Source organism: Pyxicephalus adspersus, chromosome 7 (assembly GCF_032062135.1).
Source record: "Pyxicephalus adspersus chromosome 7, UCB_Pads_2.0, whole genome shotgun sequence".
Taxonomy (NCBI): domain Eukaryota; kingdom Metazoa; phylum Chordata; class Amphibia; order Anura; family Pyxicephalidae; genus Pyxicephalus; species Pyxicephalus adspersus.
The window spans coordinates 71,554,232-71,580,143 of NC_092864.1; the positions used below are offsets into that span (position 1 = coordinate 71,554,232).

At 37.8% G+C, this 25,912-nt stretch overlaps 1 protein-coding gene across 4 annotated transcripts in view; it reads right to left on the reverse strand.

Moving 5' to 3' along the window:
• Nucleotides 1-5,629: 5,629 nt before the first annotated feature.
• TVP23A (trans-golgi network vesicle protein 23 homolog A) overlaps nt 5,630-25,912 on the reverse strand; it is a 26,473-nt gene continuing 6,190 nt past the window's right edge. The window contains exons 3-9 of one of the 4 annotated variants that reach the window (XR_011921776.1): nt 22,675-22,819; nt 16,400-16,489; nt 10,256-10,384; nt 7,769-7,897; nt 7,586-7,646; nt 6,217-6,276; nt 5,630-6,022 (exon numbers count right to left, since the gene is read on the reverse strand). Coding sequence is in view for 2 of the 4 variants with exons in the window: in XM_072418920.1 (XP_072275021.1) it covers nt 6,259-6,276; nt 7,769-7,897; nt 10,256-10,384; nt 16,400-16,489; nt 22,675-22,819 (511 nt within the window). In the remaining 2 variants the exon portion in view is untranslated. The remainder of the gene's footprint in view (nt 6,023-6,216; nt 6,277-7,585; nt 7,647-7,768; nt 7,898-10,255; nt 10,385-16,399; nt 16,490-22,674; nt 22,820-25,912) is intronic. The other 3 variants (XR_011921775.1, XM_072418920.1, XM_072418921.1) reach the window with 3 other exon arrangements.

Genomic DNA, 25,912 nt, shown 5'->3' on the forward strand with positions numbered 1-25,912 from the left:
TGCTATAAAACCAACGAGGTATTGGGTGTGTGAGAGTTTTACTATTAGTAATGTTATATATGTATTCATATATCCTTTTTCAAAATTTTCTGTTTTACCAACGTAAAAGCATGTACATTTCATTAAATAAATAACTGCTAAGGTGTCATGTGTAGCATGATGGTGTGATCTAAATATTGACCTATTAGGTCATTAGATTCTATCATTCTCAGGATTATTAATCTAGTTATATTGGATGCCGTTTTGACTTACCTGGATTTTTACATGAACCCTGATAGTGGCTATGAATCAACTCGTCTCCCAAGGAAGGGGCTCTACTATGGATGATATTCGGAGGTCCTTTGATAAACATACTAGTTTGGGGATCATTTGTCAATAATGGCCAACTTTTTTCTATTATTTAAAGGATTTCTTTCCAGATTTCTGTATACATGGTAATAACTTTAATCCTGTCAGATTCCTCCCTATGGCTTCACTTTTCAAAAAGAATTTGAGTATGAGTGTGATTTGGCCTTCAGATCAGACTAGTTTCTTAGCTGCTTTTTCAAAATCACTGTCCAATGAGGAATTATGTCTGAACCTGAGATAATATAAAAATGGGATACTGATCAAATGAGCAGGATGGGACCTATTCGCATTGTAAATCTAATTTCCAGATGTTGGTTTCCGATAAGGGATTGTACTTTAGTACCATCTTCCTGAACTTATTTGTATCTGGAAATGTCATAGAATATCTGTCATATGTCATTGTGAATTTTGTCACTGCAATCTGATTTGGCCCATATACAAAAAAAAAAATCACACAATGACATATGAACGACAAAAAGCTCTGCCCTATTACACACACCTGTACAGGGATTGAAGGAAGCAAACAAGCAGCTATGTTTTGATGGATGGAGTTTTTTTATGTTCTGATGATGCCATAATTATGAAAATGTATAGAGGTTACCCACAAGTGTCTTCCACTTGCACCTACATTTTGGGTTTCATACACCTTATCATTCCAGAGAGATTGGGGTTCAAGTATTGGAAGCGGACAGTTATGTGTAATTGGGCAGCACATGATGGGCAGAGTTTTTAGCGTTCTGACAATGTTGTAGCAGTGAAAGGTTAGGGGCTGTTAGCCACAGGTGTCCCCCACTTGGATCTCCAATTGTGTTTACCTGCAACCCCCCCCCCCATTCCAGAAAAATTGGGATCCAGGCATTAGCAGGCACCAGTAATGTGTAATGGGGCAGCACGTTTTGATGGGCAGAGTTTTTTTTTCTGACGATGCTGTAGCGATTACATTTTCATGGGGTGTTAGCCACAGATGTCCCCCACTTACACCTTTAAATTTGTTTATCTCCAACCCCTCCTCCGTTACAGAGAAATTGGTGTCCAGGAGTTAGAGGTGAACAACATTGTGTAACAGGGCAATGCATTTTGATGGCCAGTTTCTTTTGTTCTGACAATGTTGTGGTGATAACATTTTAGAGGTTTTTAGCCACAGGTGTCCCCCACTTGCACCTATTATTTTGTTTACCTGCTCACCCCCATTCCAGAGAAATTGGGGTCTAGGCGTTAGAAGCGACCAATAATGTGTAATAGGGCTGCGTGTTCTGATGGGCAAAGTTTTTGTTCTGAGGATGTCAAAGCAATGCAATTCTATGAGGTGTTACCCACATGCACCTCTAATTTTGCTTCAGAGACATTTGGATTCAAGTTAGAGAAGTGGACAGGTATGTGTAACAGGACAGCACATTTGGAAGGACAGAATTTTCTATGTTCTGATGACACTATAGTGATGAAATTTTGGGTGGTGTTACAAGTGTCCCCTACTTGCACCTTCCTTTTTGGTGAGGACATCAATGTATACACTCTGTTGTACAGGCCCCTCAGAGTTTTACTCAACATTGGTACATGCCACTCAGGTAGATATTTTCATGGGCCAATTTTCATTTTCATGGTCCAATTTTTTTTTTTTTTTAGCCCTTTTTACTTTTTAGTACATTTTATCCTATTACCACCATAAATGTGTATATAAAGATCTGCTACATGTTTATTGAACATTTCAGAGGGGTATATCAATAATAGGAAAGTAGACAAGCATATCCAACCTCCTAGAGCTTTGAGCATGTGCCTACCCCCAGTGTTGTTCAAGTAATAAAAAATGAGAAGGAAAGAGAAAATGGAGTTTCAGTTTGGCAGTACAAAAATATTAAACATGAAAGTTTACAAATACATATAACAGTTCAATTTGTTATATATTAGAGTTGGTTGACTCCATTAAAATATGGAGTCTGCGACCATCAACTATACATAGAGTTCCCTATGATCATATAGCAAGAATAATAACGTCTCATGTTCTGACAAGTTTCGCCAAAGAGGTGAGTTGAGAACGTTGGAGCACTTAACAGAAAAGAGTATATTGCTTTGTTGTAGATGATGATCCTGATGATCATCTCAAGGTCATAGAAATTTATTAAAACCTGCATTAGTTTAACTGAACAGTCTTAAAGTTTATTCCCACTGGACACAAATTAAATCAATATTTCCTAAATTGGGAAAAATTTGGATCTCAAACAAATTGGGTTTAAATCATCCATAATGTATTTTTCCAGATGTCTCAAAAAGCATTTCTCTCCAGTAAATGTTTTAGTTTAAAATATCTAATTCACATAAACTTGCTATAAAATAATGACATGACAATTTAGCGTGTATTGTTGCATAGTAAGTAGGGACAAAGTGCAGGAAATTGGTACGAGACAGTGACCACTTAAATTAAAGCTGCTTATAGAATTAATTTTGTACATAACCAGGTTACCCCGGCTTGTTGTCAGATCTAGAATTTCCTATGATAGAACTAGTGCACCTTAAAGGATAAGTATGTATGGTCAACCATGCCCTTCTATAACATAAACATAAATTCTATAACATATAACATAAACCTACAATCACCCACCACAGTTCATCACCTACTGCCTGGATCTTGGTAAGTACTGAACTGTGAAATGGGGAGATTGGGTTTTATTGGCTGACTGGGGAGGGAAGTGGGACTAGTTAATTAAGGCCTCAATGCTTTCTGGAATGCCAACTAAGCAGAAAACTTTTTCCACAACTCCTAAAGTATGAAAGCAAAAGAATCAACATGCCAAAAACGAAAATAAAGTTTTCAAGAGAAGACATTAGCAGTAGCAGCCATTAGATTTTCTCATATGTTTCCTCTAATTGATACCGTTCATAAATGTAGGACATACCAATACCAATAAATACCGTAAATTTACATATTGCCATTTGGATTTTTGAAATGGTTGCCTTGTTTTCATGTTAATCTAGTTGTTTTAGTCATTTGATTCCCTTTTTTATTTCTGTATGCTAGTTTCAGAAACAAATTCAAGTCTAAAACAGCCAACTGAACAGCATTTACAGAAGAGAAAGTTACAAGAGAGAATACAATCCCAAATTATTACCTTAATTGTACAAAATATTGGTATGTGCTTGAAGTATTTGCTACATAACTTCAAATCAGGGACTTCAGTTTTAAAAAGTGTGCTTGGTCAGGACATTTCTGCTTCTCCTCTGTGGTCTTCTCTTTCAGTCTGTATATTTTGCTTGTCCCACCAAGGTTACCCAGTCCCCAGTTCCGGTTACACGTGGAAATTGAGGAATCTAGGCAGATGACTCCATTTTGATGATTGGCTAAACATTGAAAGGAAATTATGTTTCATATTAGCTATAAAGTCAAAAAATTGGTTATGTTATTTGGACTAATCATACACATCACACCAACTAAATTAATTTATGTGTACCTGGAAATTTTAGATAAATACAATTTAAAAACTTCACCCATAACATATTTTAGTAAGCATAGGTAAGGGTTAGAATCTCCCGACAATATTTTTTTTTCAATTTCTGTGTTTCAGTTTAGGACATTTTTCTTCAATTTTAATCTGATGGACTTTGGACTGAGTAGACATTCAGAGCAACATGTGAAAGCATGAAAACATGTTTGATTTGAAGACATAGATGTTAGGAACATCGAATACAGCACTGCTTTTACATCACATATTTTATCTTAAATGAATAATTTTAAATACAGCAACAGGTATCCTCACTTCCAATATGAGGCTATAGATTTTGGGCTGGCCACATATCCAAGGATAAGGCACCAATCTCGGTGGTCTTCAGAACACTCAGGCATTTCAGTGATCACTCATCTTAAAAGTTACCATAACCAAAGTTATATCAGCTGCTAATGCACAGCCCAACGTGGCTGAATTCTGGATACTGGGGTAGTGCAAGTCTTTTTTCTTTCTGCAAATCCAAGGCATCAGATTGGCCTTCTTGAAAAGCAATGTAATCTGTTACCTCACTTATGCAAGTTCTAGAGCTAGTAGCCACAACCTTTGAGTGAATCCTATTTACACATACTATTCATTCACACTAGAGCTCTCCAGAGGAGCATGCTGTCCAGACCGATCTCTTTTTTCCCAGTGGTGGAAAGAGGACCTAAATATTCTACTCAAGTAAAAGTACTAATAATTTGTACTTATCACCAGACCTAACACCAAAATTTTTACTTTATATAAAAGGGTAGATAACCCTTCTATTTAATGTTAAAATGTGGTTTTAAAAAAACGGGGGGTAGTACCCTCAGAGGCTTTGGGCTGTTCTGATCTCGGGCATGCACAGAGGGGGCTTTTCAGTCATTGAAAAACATAAAAAACAAAAAAAAAAGCCAATCTTTCTTTTTTAACCTGATCTTTACATCTGAGCAGTGTGTGTGTTCATGTGTATGTGTATATATATATATATATATATATATATATATATATATATTTTTTTTGCAGACCTGTGTATAGCTACCAAATATGATTTCATGTAAATGAAGATACGGCATTTAACACATTGGAGCTAAGTCACATATATTGAGCTGCCTTGCAACCTAAATTACTAGGGGCTCTATTTATAAAACGGAGAATAGGACCTCGTAGGGATCTTCTGGGTCCATATGTTTAATTACAATAATTGATTCCCACCAGTAGTAGTAGTGAGGGTTTTAAGAGACAGAAAAAGATGGGTAGGCAGGTTTGAAAAGCAAACCGAATAGGACCATTCCAGAGAGTCGGGGCAGCTCTAGAAAAGTCTTGGAGCCATGGGTGTGATGAGCTTACGAATGAGAAAGTCAGTAGTGGGTCATTGAAGGAGCGAAGAGAGCAGCTAGAGGAGTATTTTTATATCCGGTCAATGAGTTTTTTGATCCTAAATTTGATTCTAAGGTGAAATGGAAGCCAATGAAAAGAACTACAAAGAGAGGCAATAGATGAGGAATGGAGGATAGATAAGTCTGGCTGCAGCATTTATAATATATTTTATGGCAATTGGATTTAATTTTATGTCAGCTATTTAATAATTTGTGATGGATTGAAAGGTGTTCTAATTTCTGCCAAGCATTTATTGCCGTCTTGTCAGCACTAGATAAAATGTACTACTTTTTTTTGTTCCAATGAGAAGGTTGAGATTTCCCCTTTGACACAAGTGGAGATCAGGTGTTACTCAACAATCACAGATTTTCCTTAAGACTGACAAAGGCTAAAATCACTGAATTTAAAAGGTTACATTAAAAAAGCACTTGTATAAGCCAATCACAAGTCTGATGATCCATCAGATTTATTCAGAAGCATTAGGATGACTACATATACATTCTTAATTCTTTTCAGACAGCATTTTCAGAAGCAGAGCTCAGGTCATAATTTCTGCGAGCATACTTCCTTTGAACAGTTAAGAGTTTGCAGCCAATAAATAAATAATAGATTACAACACTTTTTCCCAGAGACCATAGTAAAAATATGCAATACGAGAAATGACTTCAGTTTTTGGAATATATGATAAAAAAAAACATTAATTAATAAACAGATACGCCGAAAAATGAACAGGAGACGCAGTATTTCATACATTCTGTAACAGGCCTTTCCTTGTAACGAAAATAATGATATATTAACGGTCCTTTGGGCAGAGTTGCTTACTTCTTTCACAGCGTCTGCAAGGTAAATATATTAGAAAATTAAAATCCATGCTTCATGCATTAGTTAGGACTAGAGTAGGAAAAGATTAGAACATCTAGTTAGGTGTTTATTGCTACCTGTGTATAGGGGAGCTACCCCTTGTTTCCTGTCAGGAATATCTACTTGATAGAAACAAAGACAGAAATACAATATTGACAGAGGCCATTACCTTTCCAAATTTAGTGCTTTTGGTTTTTATTACTGTTCCTTTTTATTTATTTTCCTTAGCCTACAACAAAAAGTAAAGAGAAATTTTCCAAACACAAAGCAATAAAAAATTAACAATTGGTTCAAATTACTTTACTCTGACATAATCATTGTAATGTCAGATTTTTCTAGTAACCCTCTATAGACTATACCATGTCATATTTCCTGTCCCTCGCCCCTAGAAAGTATTTATTCCTGACCCTATTGTTTCCTCTGATATCATTAGCAAATAATATATCTCTAGCTATAAATGTCCCCTTTCCTATTGGATACTTCTCTTTTCATATAACTTTAGTACTGGTTTTATTTATCATGCTTTAGTGTAGACAATGTCCTTACAGGATGAGTCTAATTTCATCCTGCTTTTTATTACCATTTAAGAAGTCTATGACCTCCACGTCCACACGTGATCATTCAGATATGTGAGTTATAAACACCTTTCTCTCTATTCTTTTATAGAATTAACCTAGTTGATATCTCCTAAACCCCTGTGAGGTGTACTCATGCACATAATCAGAATAGTCATATTTGATATCAGTCATTATCACACTTCCCCTGCAGAACCACTCTCACAGATGGCTGTATAAATACAAACCTTTTTTGTTTAAACAGTCTAAGTTACCATACACTGTTCACTGAAATACCAGACTATGTGAGCACTTACATACTGTTGTATAATATTCATTATCTGGGAAAAAAAATCAAAATCATTTATGAGTATTATTTTTTTCTGGTTTAGTCCGCATCGCAAGTCTTTTAACAGTAAAATGCGTCGGGATTAAAGATGACTGTAATCATTTATTGGACATTTAAATCAGCAGTTAACTGTTGTAATTACCTTATGGTGCATTAGGAGTGCTTTATATAGTGCGTCTGACCGATGAATGTTGGAATTGATACTGGTCTTTAATTGTTACTACTGTTACCTTTATACAGTAAAATACAATTTGTATGGAAAAGCCACTCTGTCTTTCCATATTTTCTTTTTATATCTACAGCTTCTCAGTTGAGGTCTAGGTCATTTTAAGACACTTCACCTGTAAGGTGAATCTTTGTCCCAGTCTCTAATCTCTTTCAGACTGAAACAAGGTGAAGCTGAATAGTATTTAATGTCACAGAGCACCAGATCATATCATTCTGACTGGACCCTTCCAGCATACAAGAATGTGCCAGCCTGTAAAATGAAGAATATCAGGGAGTATCTCTGATCTGTGTGGTAACTACTTCATTCATATGTAAACCATATGAATCAAATATTGCAGATGACTTCACTTGACATGGAAGTTGTATAGGTATTTCTATTTATTCATATATTTATGTAAAGTAAGAACCTTAGTTATGATACCCCAATGATGTCCATGAAGATGTAATCAATTGGTTCTATCACTCTCTCTGCAGCAAAATAGGATAGATAGGATAGATAGTTTGTATTATGCATTTACTATAAATCTGAAAACTGATACTAATAAAATTGCAGAGCCATACTGATAACTGAAGCACACTACACAACTTACCCGCTGAAAGAGTTGTTGAGAAAGGAACTTCGAAGCTGCTCTTTCTACTTTTTTTTGTCCACCAGTTTTACAATGAATATAGCCATAAAGGTTTGCAGATTGCAGCGAGATGCCAGCAACAACAAGTGCCTGTATTCGGAGAAAGACAATAATTATTTTTTTTTACTAAATCAGTACTATTTACCTAAAATGTGTTATAAGGTAAAATGTATGACATTTACAAATATGGGTAAACTATCAATAAAATGAGCTTGAATTTGGTTTAAGAGGCACTTAAGTGGCGTGGCTACACTTTTGCTGATTGAACATGCTCGTTGATGGAGCTCTCCAGCTACCTGTGGCTTTCCTTTCAGACCAGCCACACTTCCTTACACGGATTGACCCTCTCGTTACATGCCACGTGGCAAGCAATCACAAAGCTCTGCTGGGACACCAAGAAGAACTGGCCTGCTTCACTTTTTCCCTCCTGAATCACCTGCTTCGATAACACGCCCACACGCCCTCACTCAGCAGCTCCCCATCCAACACACAGAAGTCTAGCGCAGATTCCTGCAGGTCTCCAGCTCTCTAATGTCTTCCTAACAGCATTCACCAGAAAAACTTATTCCCAGCACCTGGCAGCAGGAAAAATGTTCCCAGCTCTCCTCACTGGCTCAAGATCCGCATGCTCACTTAGACTATCTCCTTTGTAGGGGAGAGCTAGATGTTCTGGCTGCTTGCATTAAATGATCCATGCGCAGGGAATTAGAGCTGATTCAATACCACCAGGCAAAATTAGACACCAAGGTGACCTCATTGAATTCAACCTCCTCTGACCTAGCTGCGAGGGTTTTTGCTCTGGAAGCCTCTCATACTCAGGTACCCTCTAATATTACTTCACTATTTCTCCAGATGGATGACCTACAGGGATGCCGCAATATTCTTTGTTTAAAGGGTATTCCGGAAGCCACTGCTAGGCCCGACCTTAAAACAACAGTTACAGTCATCTTCAATATGGTGCTTAATACCACAATTTCCCGCGAGTGGCATGGAGTAGATACCAAATATTTAGGTGCACTTTGGCTAACTCCCCCTAAAATTTCATTACTATAGCATCATTAGAACATAAATAAAACTCTGCCCATTAAAATGCACTACCCTGGTACACATAACTGTCCACCCCAAATTTCTCTATAATGTGGGGGGTTTAAGATACCTGAAAATGTAGGTACAAGTGGGGAACATCTGTGGCTAACATCCCTGAAAGTTTCATCACTATGGCATGATTAGAACATAAATACTGTCCACCAAAATGAAATTGGGGTTCAGGTATTGGTAGGGTACAGTCATGTGTAACAGGGAAATGCATTTTGATGGGTAGAGTTTATGTTGTAATGATGCTATGGTGATGAAAGTTTGGAGTGTGTCCCCCACTTGCACCTATATTTTTGTTTACCTGTACCTCTGTTCTAGTGAAACTGGGGTTCAAGGTTGAAAAGTGGACAGTTATGTGTAACAGGGAAATGCATTTTGAGTTTTTTATATTCTAATGATGCCATGCCTCAGTTACAGCACTCAATAGCCAAGGGTGATTAAGAGGCTATCTTCTGTTTGGCTGGCGGGAGGGGCAATACCGAATAAATCTGGAAGAGCCGACGCACCGGAGTTCAGAACTGACCGCATGTGCAGGGGAGAGCCGTCCGCGCGGAGGAGGTAAGTGTGACACAAAGGACAAGAGGGCACTCTGCGTCTCTGGAAAAGAACTTTCATCTCCGCATAAGGACATTCACAGTAAGGTCTGGGAAAATGTCGAATGGCCAATCTTTAGATTGCTTTAAGAAAAAGCAATCTTTTTCTTAAAGCAATTTTTAAAGTAAAGACAACAGGGGCTGTTGATCCAGGGAACATCTAATTGCCTGGAATTAGGATAGATTTTTTTCCTCCTCTTGGAGTGAATAGAACCATGCTTTTTTATTTGGTTTTGCCATCCTCTTGATCAACTTTGGCTATAGGGTTTTATCTGGAATATGCTGGTTTGTAGTTGTCTAAATCCCTAGTGGCTGAACTTGATGGGCTTATGTCTTTTTTCAACCTAACTATGAATAATTTCAAAGCAAAAGTAGAGATGCACAAAGTAAAGGCATACATTTACAAACACATTTTCTAGCCAGTCAGCAAGATGTTGAAATTCAAAGAATAATTAGGCTTTGTTCTGACTAGCCGCAAAATGCACTGGGGATTTCTTTTTATGTTTCTGTTTCTTTTATTGCTGGTTCTGTCTATTGGCACTTTTCACACACACAATCTGCCACATAATTATTTAAAATCTAATGTGTCACTGAACAGAAAAGAGAACAACTATCAATAGGAACACATTTTCCAGGGACAATTGCCAAAAGGTGGAATTTAGTTTTGCTTTTAGGAAATTTACACATGAAAACATTTTTTAATTGAGTTTAATGTTAACGTTGAAATATTTTTGATTTTTTTTCCCTAAATATTACTTACCAACCATTTTAACTTCAGAGAAAATAAAGTGCTGAAGAAGAAAATAGTCCATATCATGGGGCAAATAATTAAACCCAGCCAGAAGATTCGGGCTTCAACCTCCGTTGATGCTGAATTATTGACAGAGACCTGAAAAAGATATAGTATATATATATATATATATATATATAGTATATAGGTGTTTATTTTTAACAATATACTGTTTATGAGTAATTTGCTTAGAAAAAAGAGCCTATTGGTATTTTTCTGGACCATGCATTTACATGTGTTGTTGAAAAGTAGTACATTTATTTATCTACCCAAAGTATACCACCCCCCTCCCCAAAAAAAACACACAAAAAAAACAGTCAAGATCCTTTATTCTGAACAGCATGTTTTGCTTAATATACTGGTTAACTACTTACCAGGTAAAAAAAAGGTAAAAAAAAAAAAGTTAGTTGTTGAAGTTTACATATACAGGTAGTCTCATAGTTAAGGACATCCGACATACGGACATTTCCTAGATATGAACAAGCTTCCCTACTCGCTCATGTGCAGGATGGAGGCTTGATGGGGGGAGGGGGCAGTTTGCATGACTTGCAGAAGAAATCTTTTGCTATACACAGCTGAGGTTGTGGGTGATCTTAAGTGCACAGCTCTTCTGTGACATCTTGTAACTCTTTAATGACTAAGACAAACTACAGTTGTTTCTTTTTGCATATCAAAGCACAGCTTGCTCCAGAAGTTAATAAATGTCTAGGCTCCATAAAGCTTTTTTTTTATTTGCTTTGTTTGTGATTAAATCACAGTCAGGATTTTATACAGTAACTGACACCGCGCTGCCTTATAATATGTTGAGACAAACCTGTCCTAATTGCATTTATTAAAATAAAGTACCTGTTCTGATTTACAAATTCAACTTAAGAACAAACCTACAATCCCTATCTCATATGTAACCTGGGGACTACCTGTACAGTATATACAGTAAAAAAATGAAACCCTAAATAGGTACTGCCTCGGTCACTCCCCTGTTCTCCTCCTGCGACAAATACTGTTTTGAATAAATTTGCTACCTATTCTGGACTTAAAGCAGACTTATCCCCACATTTTTTAAATTATATAAAATGGTGACAATTTTATATAATAAAAATGTGTTTTTTTTAATTTTATTTTTTAAATAAATTTTTTTAAATACTTTTAGTTTTAATTTTTTGAAGGGGACTCCTCCCCTTCCATGATCTTAGGCATGCAAGGTAAACTAGTATAAATCTCAAACGTTGCTAAACTAAAAGCTTGAAGGAATTTTCACTTACAGGCAAAATGAATCTCATTAATGAAAATTGGTTCTTCTGCTTTCGTATGTAATTCAGAATTCACTTGAACTCCTAGTTCTTTATTTAAGCGGTTCGACACTATCACCACATTTTTGTGTATTGATGTTACTCTGAGGATACCTATCAATGTTGTGCTCCTAGAGGTACTTATAGGTACAGGTTAAGGCTGTTCCCAATTTCATGCTGGTTTCTCCACTTTTTTTGGTCTTACCCTGTGATTGAGCCTTTTTGGAGAGAGGTTGTCATGACCATATGCCAACTTTTAACCATCCATCTTACTCCCTCAATTCTGTTTTGTTTGTTGATCTTAATAGATCGATTGACACCTTCAATTGCAATTAGGACTTAGGAGTCTAAATTCTACATTGATTATTTAATTGGAAGAAGCCTTGTTCACCCACACTGATTACTTATTGTAAGGAACTTACCCTTCCTGCGAGCCTGCGGCGTCCCTGGGGATCCCAGCCGCAGAGGGAGATGCCGCTGCAGCAGGAGGCATGGCCAAGGCTGCCGCCCTGCTCACAGTGTGTCTCTCCCTGCAGGCGGAGGGGTCCGTTCTAGCCGAACTATTGTTCGGCCAGGCGGCATCCCTTGCATCTCTATGAACGTGATTACAGAAAGTCTTGTTCTCAGCACTCCTGTGAATGTGCAAAGTAGGGCATGTCTCAGGGGTGCTGTGGGAAGAGGTGCGCGCGCTACCACGCGTGCCTCTTGTACCCCCCGAGAGAGTGGCACTCGGCTGCCTCGCCTCTGGGCAGGACATAGTTTGAATTTCCTGCGGCCAAGCTGCCGCATGGGATTCAGTTGCCCTCCAATCAAATGGTGCAAGGTGGCGCAAGGTGATTGGGCATTCTGCCTATTAAAGGAGAACCTGTCCTGAACACCATTGCCCGCTTCAAGCCTCTGTGAGTACAGTGTGCTTGGGTGCCTTCTATGTGTGTGTTTATACTAACCTGTTTTGTCATTACCATAGCGACCTGGTCTGATACCTGATTCTACCTGAACTCTGCCTGCCCTGAGCTTGGATTGTTTATGACCACTCTTTCTGCTGCTGCCTGCCCTGACCTTGGATTGTTCCTGACCTTTCTCTGCTTTACACCTCTGTGCCATGCTTTTTGGACTAATCACCTGTGATTAACCCTGTCTTGTTTTATGACTACCAATAAAGCTTGACAAAGGATTCTTGGAGTTGGCTGTGGTTTGTGTGTCCAGGCGCATTACACTTATGCTATTAGAGAACCGTTCCATACATTTTAAAGAGTAGGGGGAGGATCCAAGAATCCTTAGACAGAGCCTCCTAGTCCTAGTATAGTTTAATACCCAGCTGTAATGTTTATTGGAACTTCATGCTTACCCTCTTTTAGATTAAAATGTATTTGTTTTGTTACTGTTTAGTTCTCTTACTTAGAGACTCATCCTATTTAAATCTTACAAAATATTTGATATTGTTATTCCTCATCCTTCTAAAATTGTATGTGTCCCTGCGTTTTGCCTTCATGTAACAAACTGTGAACAACAGAAATAAAGATTCAATTCATTTAACTTTGGGCTTTATTTGTTTTGGAATGAAATCTGTCATTCCTTCAAACATTCCTTTGTTGTAATCAATTACTGCAATTGAAACAAATCGAATGTCTGATTCTCTGTTTTATAACTAGAGCCAATTGCGTTTAAAGGGTTAAATATTAGGTTGAAATTACCCTTGTACGTTGAAAATGGGAGAATACAGACCCCAGCAAAAACTGATGTTAAAATAAGCCAAATAGAGGTTTTTGTGCAAAAAACAGGTGGAACAAATTTGTTTTATGTATGGGGAACAAAACACGTTTACATAGCAACAATCACACTCTTGTCACATTTAAATGTAAAATGAGTGTAGTGTAAAATTGTTAAATATGTTTTTGTGTGGTTTTTATTTTTTTAAAAGGGTTAGGACTCTCTATTTTTGGGTCTTATCTCCACAACAAAATCCCTGTGTTGTTGGGCCTGTAGGTAGGGAGCTTACTTGCAAATTGGTAACCCCCTTTACCACTCCCAGAAACAACAAAAAATAAAAAAAAAAATACCTAGAAATAATTGACACCACAATTTAGAAAAAAAATACATTTTTTTAATTTAACTTTTACTAAACAAATAACTACAGGATCCAGTTATGTGTAATGTCCCACAACCTGCCATTCCTGCACAGAGCCACCCCACATCCTGCATTAGTTGTTCTCTGGAATCTGGATGAAGTTCTCACCATTTTTCAGCCCAGCAAAGAAAATGTAGCTAAAAGTCCCCTCTGTAGGTGTAAGTGAAACTGGAACAGCCACAGCAAGCACAAAGTTGTACACATGTACTATAGTTCAGAATAATTAACTATTAACACAACTATTAGATACTAAGGGAGATTTGTTGAAGTAGATGAGCCTCCACACAACACAGCTTCTGCTGTCATTACATCATCTGAATGCTCACGTATGAGCAGCAGAATACGCAATGTTTGCCTGCTGATATGATCGCACATAACCAGACAACCACCTATTTCAGCAGCTGTTCTTTTGTGCATTCTAATGAAAAATCAGCCCCATTTTGTTTAAGGGGGATATGGAGCAGTGAAAGCAAACGTGGCACTCGGAACAGTGAAAGCAAACAAAATGTTAATTTCCCATAATCTTCAATTCACTGACGTGGATGTAAACACATTTAGTTTGCAAAAGCACTGTGTAACATAAGATCATAATTTTACCTTTGTTTCATTTTATTCTAATTCAGTGGTAATCTCCTGCACTCATTTCACATGGCCAGTTTTCAGATTAGGAGGCATCAGTTTAGCTGCTTATAAACATCATGAGAAGCAATGCAATGCAGAAAAGCAACTGCTATAAAAGAATAGTAATGCCACCATATAAAAGAACGTCCCCAATCAAGGACCTTTTTTAAAGGATTATCAGGTAGGCACAAATATCTATTAACACAAAAAAGGAGTACAGCTAACATGTGGTCATGTCTTTGTTAGTAATAAAAAGAATAATCTTTGTTTATTGCAACATCTATGTAAATATTTTTTCCATCAGTGTTGTTCTTTACCACTGAAAGGTAGAAAAAGTAAAATACAGATCTGTTGGATTTAGTTTACTAATTACATTTCAATGATAGTTGAAATGTCAGTGGGACCCTGCTAGTTATACAGGGTCCCACTGACTTTAGTTAGTTTTTATTGTTGCACATTTATCATGATTTTCTTTTACCAGCCTTACATGCGTACTGCCACAGACCTGCAGCAGCTTTTAGTTTTCTTAGTCATCCTCATGAAGATTCAAGCTTGCCCACATCTTCAGTCATCAGCCAGTAATGCATCCCCTAATTGTGGAGTGTGTGGAACGTGAGAGAGGACAGTCAACCTTTGGTACCAGGAAAAGTCAGAGCTCTTTCCAATCTGATCTTCCACAGGACTCACCCAAATCAGGTGGCGCTAATAGATAAGTAGGAAGATTCATGCACATTATAACTTTTGAGCATCTTCTTTTTTAGTTAAAGCAACAGGGTTACTTGAGAAGGTATTGTGTGAGAAACTGGATGATCAAGAAGACCTGGAATGAATTTCTTTGTTGGCAATTTTTTTCAACCCTGAAACAGATTCATTCCAGGTTTGCTGGATCACCCAGTTTCTCCTATGGTAGTCTATATTCTCCCCTTCAGGCCCAGAGCAGTAACTCGGGCTTGATTTATGAAAGCAATCGAATACTGGAGAGGATACACTTTCATCAGTGAACCTGGGTGATCCAGCAAATATGGAATGGATCTGGTCCAGGATTGAAAACATTTTCCAACAAATAGCAATTGACTTTTAAGAAATCTATTTCAGGTTTCCTGGATGACCTAGGTTTACTAATGAAAGTGCATCCTCTCCAGCCTTGGAGAGCTTTCATAAAGGGCCATTGGTCTTCATGTCTCTCCATGCCATGACACTTTTAAATGTGAATACGGACTTTGAATTTTAAAATCTGAACAAATCAGAATCTACTTCATTTCTCTTTTGAAAAAAAAGTTTTTTGGGTGCAGTCAAACTATATTTACTAAATATCTACCCTATATGCGGTACGCTATAAGTATAACCACATATTTCCCCTAAAATGCCATTAGAAAAAGAGTCTGTTTCTACTTAGATGATACTTACTGGCAACTGAAAAGTACAAAATATTTTAACCTGTAAGACTAAGTGCCTGTAATTTTATGTTGGTTTCTACAAGTTTTTACAATATCACACCAAGGGAGTATTGATTCACACTTTTACTGGCATTTCCGTTGATTACTGTTTTAAACGTTAGCAGTACAGCCACATTTTTTGCCCCAGATTTATATCCGAAATAAAGTATTTATCTGTTTATTTGTGTTTCAGGTAAAATTGGGTGGTCCTGTCTTTTTTTGTTTTTTAATATATATGTTTATGTATATACAGTATTTGTAAAATAAAAGCTTTAGGGAATACATGGGATACGGGAGAGAGAGAGAGATTGCAAGTATTGTGTTTACTGTCACATATTGTCCATTTGTAGATACAGAAGTTTCCAATTTAGCAAAAAGGTCATACATGCATTTTTCCTCTTGATAACTCTAGGACGGCCTAAAAGGGAGCCTAGGACATTACTTTCACAAGAAGTCAGTAAATGATGCTAAAAGGAAAGTCAAGTCAAGTTCTGCTTTACTGAAGGGCTTAGACTGTTTACCTAGATGTTTAGCTTATACATGCAACAATAGATGTACACTTAACATTTAAAACTGCTAAATTTATATCAGATTACCTGCTATTATTTGCATGCACAAGTACTTTCACCAATAAAAATACCTTTTTGGCTTCAAAAATCCAATGACTTTTACCATCTTCATCAATCTGGTTGCACCAGCGTAAGCCTACCAAAAGCCTGCCAGTGACATTCTGTTAATAGGAAAAACTAAATTAGCACAAAAATGCTTTCATGTAATCTATTTTTTTAAACAATATATATCATTTCAAGCCAGAATACAAAATCTGGTATTAATAAGGCGGGTTTCCCTTCAAAACACTTTTTTGCCCAAAATTCATGTTGGAGCTTTTTAGATTGGCATTGGTGGTGAGGAGTTAGTGATGTATCTTTTCTAGAATTGTAACAAATTTCAGTAGGAAGGAGGGTGGTCACGCTGAGTGCCCTGGAAGGAAGACCGGCTTTCGCTGGCATCTGAAGGACAATTTCCTAAATGACAAATTACTATGCATTGAAATTGAATCTGCTATTGATGATTTTTTCATCCACAATAACCTGTGAGATACATCCCACACTACCAATTGGCAAAAGTCCTAAACGCCACCATTAGGGGTGAACTTACTCAACTCGCTTCCAGACTCAACAAAACGCAGACCCAAATAGTTGACACTAAATTGAAAGAATATTGCAAAGTTTTAGCAAGGAACAAACACTCCCCGCACTTGGACTTGTGCCCCCAGATAGGGGAGTTGCACACAGAAATCAACCTTCACCTGACTGCAAGAGCAAAGAAGTCCCTCCGTAGGGCAGGACATCTTCACAAACCAGGCCTGACAACCAGGCCAACTTTTAGCTAACAAACTGAACCCCCACTGCCTAAGGTTAAAGCCTGGTCAGACAGATATGCACAAAATCCAAAGCTCATATTGACAGAGTTTAGGAATTTATAATTGCAAACTTTTCGGATCTATCTCTCTACACTTCCATGCAAGGGTGGAGAAGTTTCTTAGTTCCATCACCCTCCCCAAACTGAAACTGGTTTACAAAGGTTAGAAGAGTATTTCACAGTGGAGGAATCCCTCATGGTCCTAAAACTTGTTAAAACAAACAGAGCACTGGGGACAAGGGTCCAAGTAGACATGCAATGCTACTAGCCAAAAATCTGCAAAAAGCTTTCGACAGCTTGTCCTGGGGGTTACCTTTTATACATATTAAAAACAATGATCTTTGGCACCTTCCTGCAACTGCTGTCTATACTATATGATACCCCTGGGGCCGGCACGCTCCCAATCCCCTTACCACATAGATCCTTTGACACAATTCCAACTAATGTTGGAATTGAGGGGTAGCGATCTCAGAAATGAGGGGTAGCGATCTCAGAAATAATGTGGATCGCCTCATACATGAGACCCAGGATAGTCTTCCCTTCCCTTTAATACTCACTATCAGTCTGGAATATATTGATAAACCAGCCTGATATATGCCCAACATACTCTCCTTTTGCTCCACTTTGGGGCAATATACGGTGGTGCAGGCATATTGGACGGGAGTTTTTTAGCTTATGTCTATGGTGTTACAAACATCAATAATTCAGGAAGTTCCCTATTAAGTAAAGTGGAAGTATCCCTACTAAAATACCCTAAAAAGTTATGCTACTATATGCTGTGGGCTGCCAGAATTTCACAATCCAAAGTTTGGAAATCACCTAACATCTCATTTGCTTTATTAACAACTAAACTTAACTGGATAACAATCAATGACAAACTTACTTGCATTCTCAAGGACACCTCCTCATGCATTTGAACTGACCTGGAATCTATGGATTGACCATTGTGCATCATCTCAGGCCCCTTGAAGGGGTATTTAGTATTTTAATGGCATTGTATTGCACTACTGTTTGTACTTTTTTAGGCTGTAACTGGCTTTGTTGTACTGTACCATCCCCTCCCCTTATTTTCTTTAAATAAAAAATGTTGAAACACAAATCTAATCACAATCACAGTCAATCACCAACATTTAGTTTTTAAAATTATAAAGAGGAAGAAGGGAGAGGGGAACAACAAAAATCAAGAATCATATGGCAATTAAACAGGAAGAGGAGATAAGATCAGCAGGCATAATTCCTTGTATTCTGTTGAGGACATATACATATTCCAAAAATATCAAATTCTTTGAAATGGTAGTTCCTAGCGAAGAGGCATGTAAATCTCCCATAATCATGATATCATTGATTCTGGTAAACCACTGAGTAATAGTAGAAGGTGCAGAACTTTTCTGTATCACAGGAACGCATGTAGTGAAGAGTCTAAAATTTTCGTCAAACGGCCCACTGTGACAGGTACCACGCCCCTTCCAGCACACCATCACCAACCACTTCCTGTTCTCATTAAGGTTAAATCTGCCCTTGATCAATCTAAAATACCTTTTTGATGAAGGCATTTATAGTCAGATTGGAGAAGCCAGGGATGATTTCAGAAGGAGATTGCATCTTTTTTAGCAGAGGCCAATATTACAAGACATACATTTTATCTATCCTTTAATCCTGTAAGGGGGAGAAGCACACTTCTCTAAAGAAATGTGGTGAAAAAATACAACCACATTTATACACTTTTTTTTTTTTTTTTCCTTCGTTCCGAGAGTCAAAGAGAAACAGAAAACTGAAGTGTACCTCAGCCTTGCAACTAAACATAATAATAAAACTTTATTATAACTATAACCAAAACTTAAGTATTCTTGTCAGCACATCATTATGCTCTTTTATCAAAGGTACAACTAAAGAACTAGAACTTTTTAGTTACCTCCTCTTTAGCACCATAAACATAACAAAAACACTTATTGGTCTGTGAATTATCTTTGGTCAGTGGATCCCTAATAATTGGGATAATTTTTATCCCAACTGGGACCTTAAAAATTCTTCCAGACTATCACCCGACAGTTTCTTGATGCTTTCCATCCACACACCATATTCTTCAGGCGGAGACGAATTACCCATTTCGCTATATTGTTCATACAGAAGGTCAGATCCACTGGGTTCAGAAGTGTAGTCCGACACATAATTGGACTAAAACTCTGGATGTCTAGTTGACATCTCTAACTTGTCTTCATCTACCACCAAATTTTCTGTAGTTATCACTTCTTTTGCTCCCAAAGTTGTAACAATGAACCAGCATCTACCTTCCCTACTTTCCTCTTGACACCCTCCTCTTCACTTTTTTCTTTTACCACTCACCTCTTTACTTCTTCTTTGGGCCCCACACCATAGTCCTTCATGGTGGTTCCGCTGCTCTCAATCATTTTGAGTCTCCATACCTTCACTCTCTTCAGGTTCCCTCACAAGGGGTAGTTTTTTTTTTCCAGTTCGGACATGCACTGTACAGATGACCATATGAAAAGCGTAAATTGCACTTAATTTATCTACCTCATACTGAGCAAACAGTAGCATTACAGTTACCCCTAGAGTAACAATTCAGCTTACAGTTCCTACAATACTCCTCCACCCCTGCAAAGAAAAGATCACCATTTGTTCTACCCAGCTTAAATCTTCCTGGCGATCAGATCCCTTCCTTGAACCTAACTGCAAATCCGCATTTGCCAGTACAAATTCCGTAAATGTTATTGAATTTTCCCAGTACCCTACCAGATGCACAATACTGCCAAAGAAAATAAGCAATGTCCCCCACAGTGATGTATGAGGAGTACATTGTTACTACCACATGATTTTTGCCTTCAAATGAGCAATTTTCTTCACTCTGGCTAATAGAGTGGAATCTTACCAGATGACATCAGAACTAAATACGACCTCATATGTCTTCCTCTTAGCGTAATCGTAAATTGCCAACAATTCACCACACTGGACTCCAAACAAACCCTTAAGGAGCTGTTCCACTAAAGTCTTCAGGGCCATCCTCGTCAAACATGAACTGCATAGGATTTTTGATGCTAGCACAAACAAGAACTCCTTCTGCCAAACCTCCGCACAAAAAAAAAGGTTCTCCTGCAACAGTCACCATCACCATCAACACACCTTTTAACGAGGAAATCCCTTCTCTACACCTTCAGGTAGTGCTGGTCCCAACAGCAGCAGGGAGCGAACCCACAGGAACTACTCCCATGTCAAGACCAGCTGGTATCTTACCACCTACACTCTCAACCACATACTTGATCTTAGACAAGATACGGAGAAGCAAGCCAAAACCACTGAAGCAGATTTCATAAACAATAATTAGCACTGAGGTTTAGGTTTTATCTCATTTAAAGCTTTTTGCTATATTGATGATCCACATTAGCCGCTACTATTTGCACTTATGGAGACCTTTTATAACACAAAAATGGAGCTAAAAAAGGTCCTAACAGTGTTCTAAAATACCATTGTTTCGTCTAATGTATTTTTTAATTAATAAAAAAGCATCTTTCTGTGTAAATAAAAAGTGCTTTGTGCTTGGTAACAGGTAATAATGGTAACAGGTTTCACAGAGATCCCTCTGCTCCATTAGACCAAAAACTCATGAAATTCTAGACAAGCTAGAGAAGTTTATCAGAGTATTTTGACTTAAATAATCACCTATAAAGTGAAAAGCAATAAAAGCTTCTTACACAGGAATTGACAGCTTCTCAGGTCATTATAACACAAATACATTACCAGGAAACAGCTAAATGACTTGCTCATCAAGCTACACAAGATGCTTGCACAAGCTAGTCTTAAAGAAAAATTAAAGCGCAACAAAGGTTTTAGTAAGTGATATTGACACACAGAGGCAGACAGACCTCATGAATATAAAAGAATGATGGCTTAAACTACATACTGACAGTGATGGATATCCTAGGCAAAAATGCATTTCCAAAAAATTCAATACAGACCGGGGCAAAGAATTTCCCACCAGACGTGTGAACAAAAATACCATAGACTTTTAATCCAGGGAACAACTAAGGGAACAGCACCCTCCATCAAACAAAACATGGCACACAAAATACCTTAGTGTCAGTGACAAACATACCGTACATAAAAAATAAATAAATAAGTGCTCAGTGTATAATACACTGGGCATGTATACCAAACTGCCCATCAGCAATAGCCACAGAAAGGGGAATTATCTTATTTAAAGATAGTGTGCGTTTGCCCCATATGTCCAGAATAATCATCTAGGAAGATTGTAGTATAAACCTGGGTAAAGCAGGGTGTCCCAAATGTGGGAACCACTGGCCCCAATGTTTATCTGCACAGGTTGAAAGAGAACAAAGTAACTCCAAGATAGGATATCTATTGTCTGTAATAGTTTTATTTTTTATTTCTGCACGTCCCTGAAAGATGGAGACCAAAAGCAGAAGTTGTTCAGGTATGCAACAACAAAGATACCACTGGCTTTAAGGCAGTATCAGGTCCAGATTAGTAGAAAAAAAAAACCCTTGGGGCCATGGCTAGGCCAAAAGTTACGACTACAAACATCTATCTTGGATTTCCATAAAAACCCCATATTCTCCCTGCTCCTGGAAATTTTGAGAGTCCAGAAAAGTCTTGAGGTCCAGATAGGGCCAGAAAACTTGCGTAGCTGTCTCTACATAAAAGCTTCTTTGCCTACCTGCCAGTAGATGACCCCAAGGATTATGACCTGCTGTCACCTTACAGTAAAGTAGTTTGGTAGCCTCTGGAGCTACTGCTTTAGTATCATCGGAGAAAATTAGAGGTCATTTAGATTTTATGGCTCAGTTGATCCCACACTACATGTCAGTGGTGAATTGTAAAAGATATAAACATGTCTGAAGTCCCCAAAAGATATGTAAAAGTGACTCTTTAACAAATACCTAAGATTTTTTGATCTTTTACCCGTTGCATACATCTGGCAAACTTTATAATACATTTTCAGCAGTGGGTCATTCATATAATAAACATTGCTTAAACGCCATGAGTCATTAGTCACAATTGGCCTTGCTTCCTTACTTTCTTTCCTGTTTTTACTGCTAACAGTGCTTTAGTTCATCTGGAAAAGCTCTCAGCAAGAAATTACAGTTTAGAGCACTCTTGTAAACAATAAATGTAATTTAGTAAGATGTGAGGGGAAAAAGTATAGGAGTTTCTGTTACTTAATTTTAAAATTAAAGGGTCCTGAAGCACCGTCATCTCAATTACTGCTACACTACCTAAAAAGCCAAAGACTCAGATGAGGAACTCAGCATGGCTGAAGTTATGTCTTGCATATTATTCCCTGGTAGTATTGTTGCAGCAAAGCCAAGAAAAAGAGGACTGCACTAGAGCCTGCACCTTTAAGAACAAGTCAATGATGCCAGCTCTTATATTTCTAGAACAACTTGTACCCTTTAAAAGTCAATGTTGAAAAATGCTACTAAAGGTAACTTAACTGAATTACAAATGACAGAGCCTTACCTTAACAGACCAAAAGTCAAAGGACAGAAGGAGAAGGATAGTGACAAAACATGTAGCAAAGCTTTTGCTGAACCAGTCACAGAACAAATAGGCAACAATAGCACCAATTCGAAAAAACAGGTGAAAGAATGAAGCCAGGGGATGCCTACGGAAAGAATCATGGACATTTATAAACAAGCAAAGTTATAACAGTACACTAATAATCTGGTGTTTATCAAAATACTATTAAAAAATATTAGGTTGAGTTGAAGGTTTCCGCTGCAGGTTTTGCTTAAAGCAGATATACAGTGCACAGATAGAGAGAGGTGAACATGTGAGAAAATAATCTTTTGTTCTTGCTCTCACATAGTTAAACAAAGTCTTCCTAGTTTGATTGCATTGCAAATAAAAGCTTGTTTTCTATGGTCTTTCATGATCATCTCTACAGACAGATCAATGACTGAGCACTGTACAAACAGTGTACAAAGAAATAAAGTAGAAAGATGAGTGAGCATCACCCAATTGTGCTCTCCTCCATAAGAAAGAATACCGGCCAGATCGGGTATTCATTAATCCAGGGGGAACTAATAAACAATGTCACAGGCCATCTAAACAGGTCAGATTTTCATCTTGAGCAACAGTCATCTTACAAGTCTATGTAGATTAATTCCAGTGTTCAGTTTTTTTAAAGCTGGGTGGGAAGAAATTGTAGGCAGGTGGCAGCCCCTGTATTGTGACCCAACTCTTCAGTAACCGCCCAAAAATAGCTGGGTGGTTACTGAAAAGTGCTGGGTGGTGCGCCCAGCTAAAAGGGGCTGGGGAGAACACTGATGTCCCTCCAGCTTATGTCAAAAGGTGAAATTAATATTAACCATTAAGGTCCCCTTACTAAATTGCTTATTAAGTTTACACCCCAATTCAGCAGAAAAAACAATGGATGGATAGACAGTCAACCATTTATTACATTATAACAGAGCATTAAATAAAACCTAGCATTATATAGAATATTATCTTCTGGGTTTACCACATAGTATTCTATGTAAGTCCTTTTTAATATACAATTATTTATTGCTGCAATGTTTCAACCTAAAATCTAATTACTTTTTTTCCTAGACAAAAAAGCACTTCTCCCCTCTTGATCTTTAATATACTAGTTTTTCAAATAGGATCAAGTGATCATCCACTAATGTAAGTTAGGTATCCCTTTATTATATGATATATTTAGGAACTTAGACACCTAGAATAAGTCTAATAAAACGTTACTTTGATCATGTTTGTTGTAACTTTCAAGCTATAGTCACATGAAACATAAAATATACACATACATGTGTAAAGCAGCATATAATCAAATATTTAGTGTAACTCCCTAGATATATTCCACATACATATGATACACAAAATAATTATCAATACATACATAAGTACATGAGCACACTATCTACTATAAATATTTCTCATATGCCAAGATTTACAGCAGGGGTGCCCAATAGGTGGATCCCGATGTTGGTAGATCATTTTGACTTGGTCATGTTAAAAGTAGCTTGAAGCCAAAAAAGTTTGGGCACTCCTTGTTTACAGTATTAAATGATTGCTGTACTTACCGTTCTTTTATTTATATGCCAAATTTATATATGTTGTTTTCATGCAGATGATGTGATTGGTTTTTATTATTTCAATTAGGATGTTAAATAAATTTTTATGCTACTATTCTATTAAATCAGTAAAAGTTTGTAAAGTCCCCTGAGGAATCCAATCGGCCAAAAGCATCAGTATCAGAGAGTATCACTAAAAGAGACTGAAATAATCAACTATCACTCTGGCTACGGTCAATGCTGTTTACAAAAACATTATAATTTTTGTACTTTTTGATCATTTTATTACCTGGACTAAATGTGATTTATATTGTATGCTGAAAAAGCCCCTCTTAAACTGCATACATTTGATTTATTTGGGCTGGCTTAAAACTAAAACTAAACTAATCTAGCTCTCCTTTTTTCTATTAGTCTTACATTATACCAGATTCATTCTTGTTATTTATATGCAATTTAAGACTAGAATAACTGAGGTTATCTTTATTCTAACAAGGATGTGATGTGATTTAACAAAATATTTAAATACCCCTATCTAGCCACATATTATAGATGTACTTCTTACATCTTCTTTTTGCTATCCATGTATTATTATTATTAATATTATTAAAGAGGATTAATTAAGCGCCAACATATTACGCAGCGCTTTATATTAAATAGGGGGTGGCAAATGACAGACAGATACACACAGTGAGAGCCTACAATCTAGGACAGGGTTTTCAGTCAGGGGCCACAATCTGATATAAAATTTGACAGAGGGGCCAAGCCGATGGAAAAGTGGCAGGGTTATGCCATCATAGCGCCACTGAACGTGACGTCATGATGGCATAACCCCGTCCACTGTCCCATCGCAGCTGAAAGCCTGGGGTGGGAGACTGGGCGGGTTGTGTGCAGTGACACAGCCTGCCCACCTCCATGAGCCGGCATACAAGACGTGTTTCGCGGCTCTGGCCGGTGTGCCCCCCAGCGGGGTCCTTCTTCTGACTCTGGCCAGAGCCTTGGACCATCCAAAGAGCCAGAGAAACAACCTTATTGGGCCATATATGGCCCATGGGCCGTAGTTTGCCATGCCCAATCTAGGAGGTGGGGGAGGTATCAAATAAAAGGGGAGATATAAAATGGTGGGAAATAGTGAGAGTTTTAGCACACAAAAGATGGGTAGGCAAGTTTGAAAAGAAGGATGAGGAAGACCATTCCAGAGACTCGGGGCAGCTCTAGAAAAGTCTTGATGCCGTGCGTGTGACCATGTTATGAGTTAGGAAGCCATCAGTAGGTTCTAGGAGAAGCAAAGAGAGCGGCTAGAGGAGTATTTTTCTACCAGGTCACAAAGCTAAGTGGGACAAGAACTATGAATGCATTTGATGGGAAATCATAGGAGCTTGAATTTGATTGTAATGTAAAATTGAAGCCAATAAAGGGAACTACAAAGAGATGCAGCAGAAGAGGAGTGGTGGAAAGGGTGGATAAGTCTGACTGTAGTGTTCATAATAGATTGTGGAAGAGAGAGTCCGGTTACTGAAATACCAGAGAGGAGCAGTGTCCTTCCGAGCCCCTTTAAGCTAAGGGCACCACCCAGCACTTTTCAGCAACCACCGGGCTGTTTTTGGGTGGTTACTAGTGAGTTGGGTACCAATACAGGGACCACCACCCGACTACAGCTTCTTTTCACC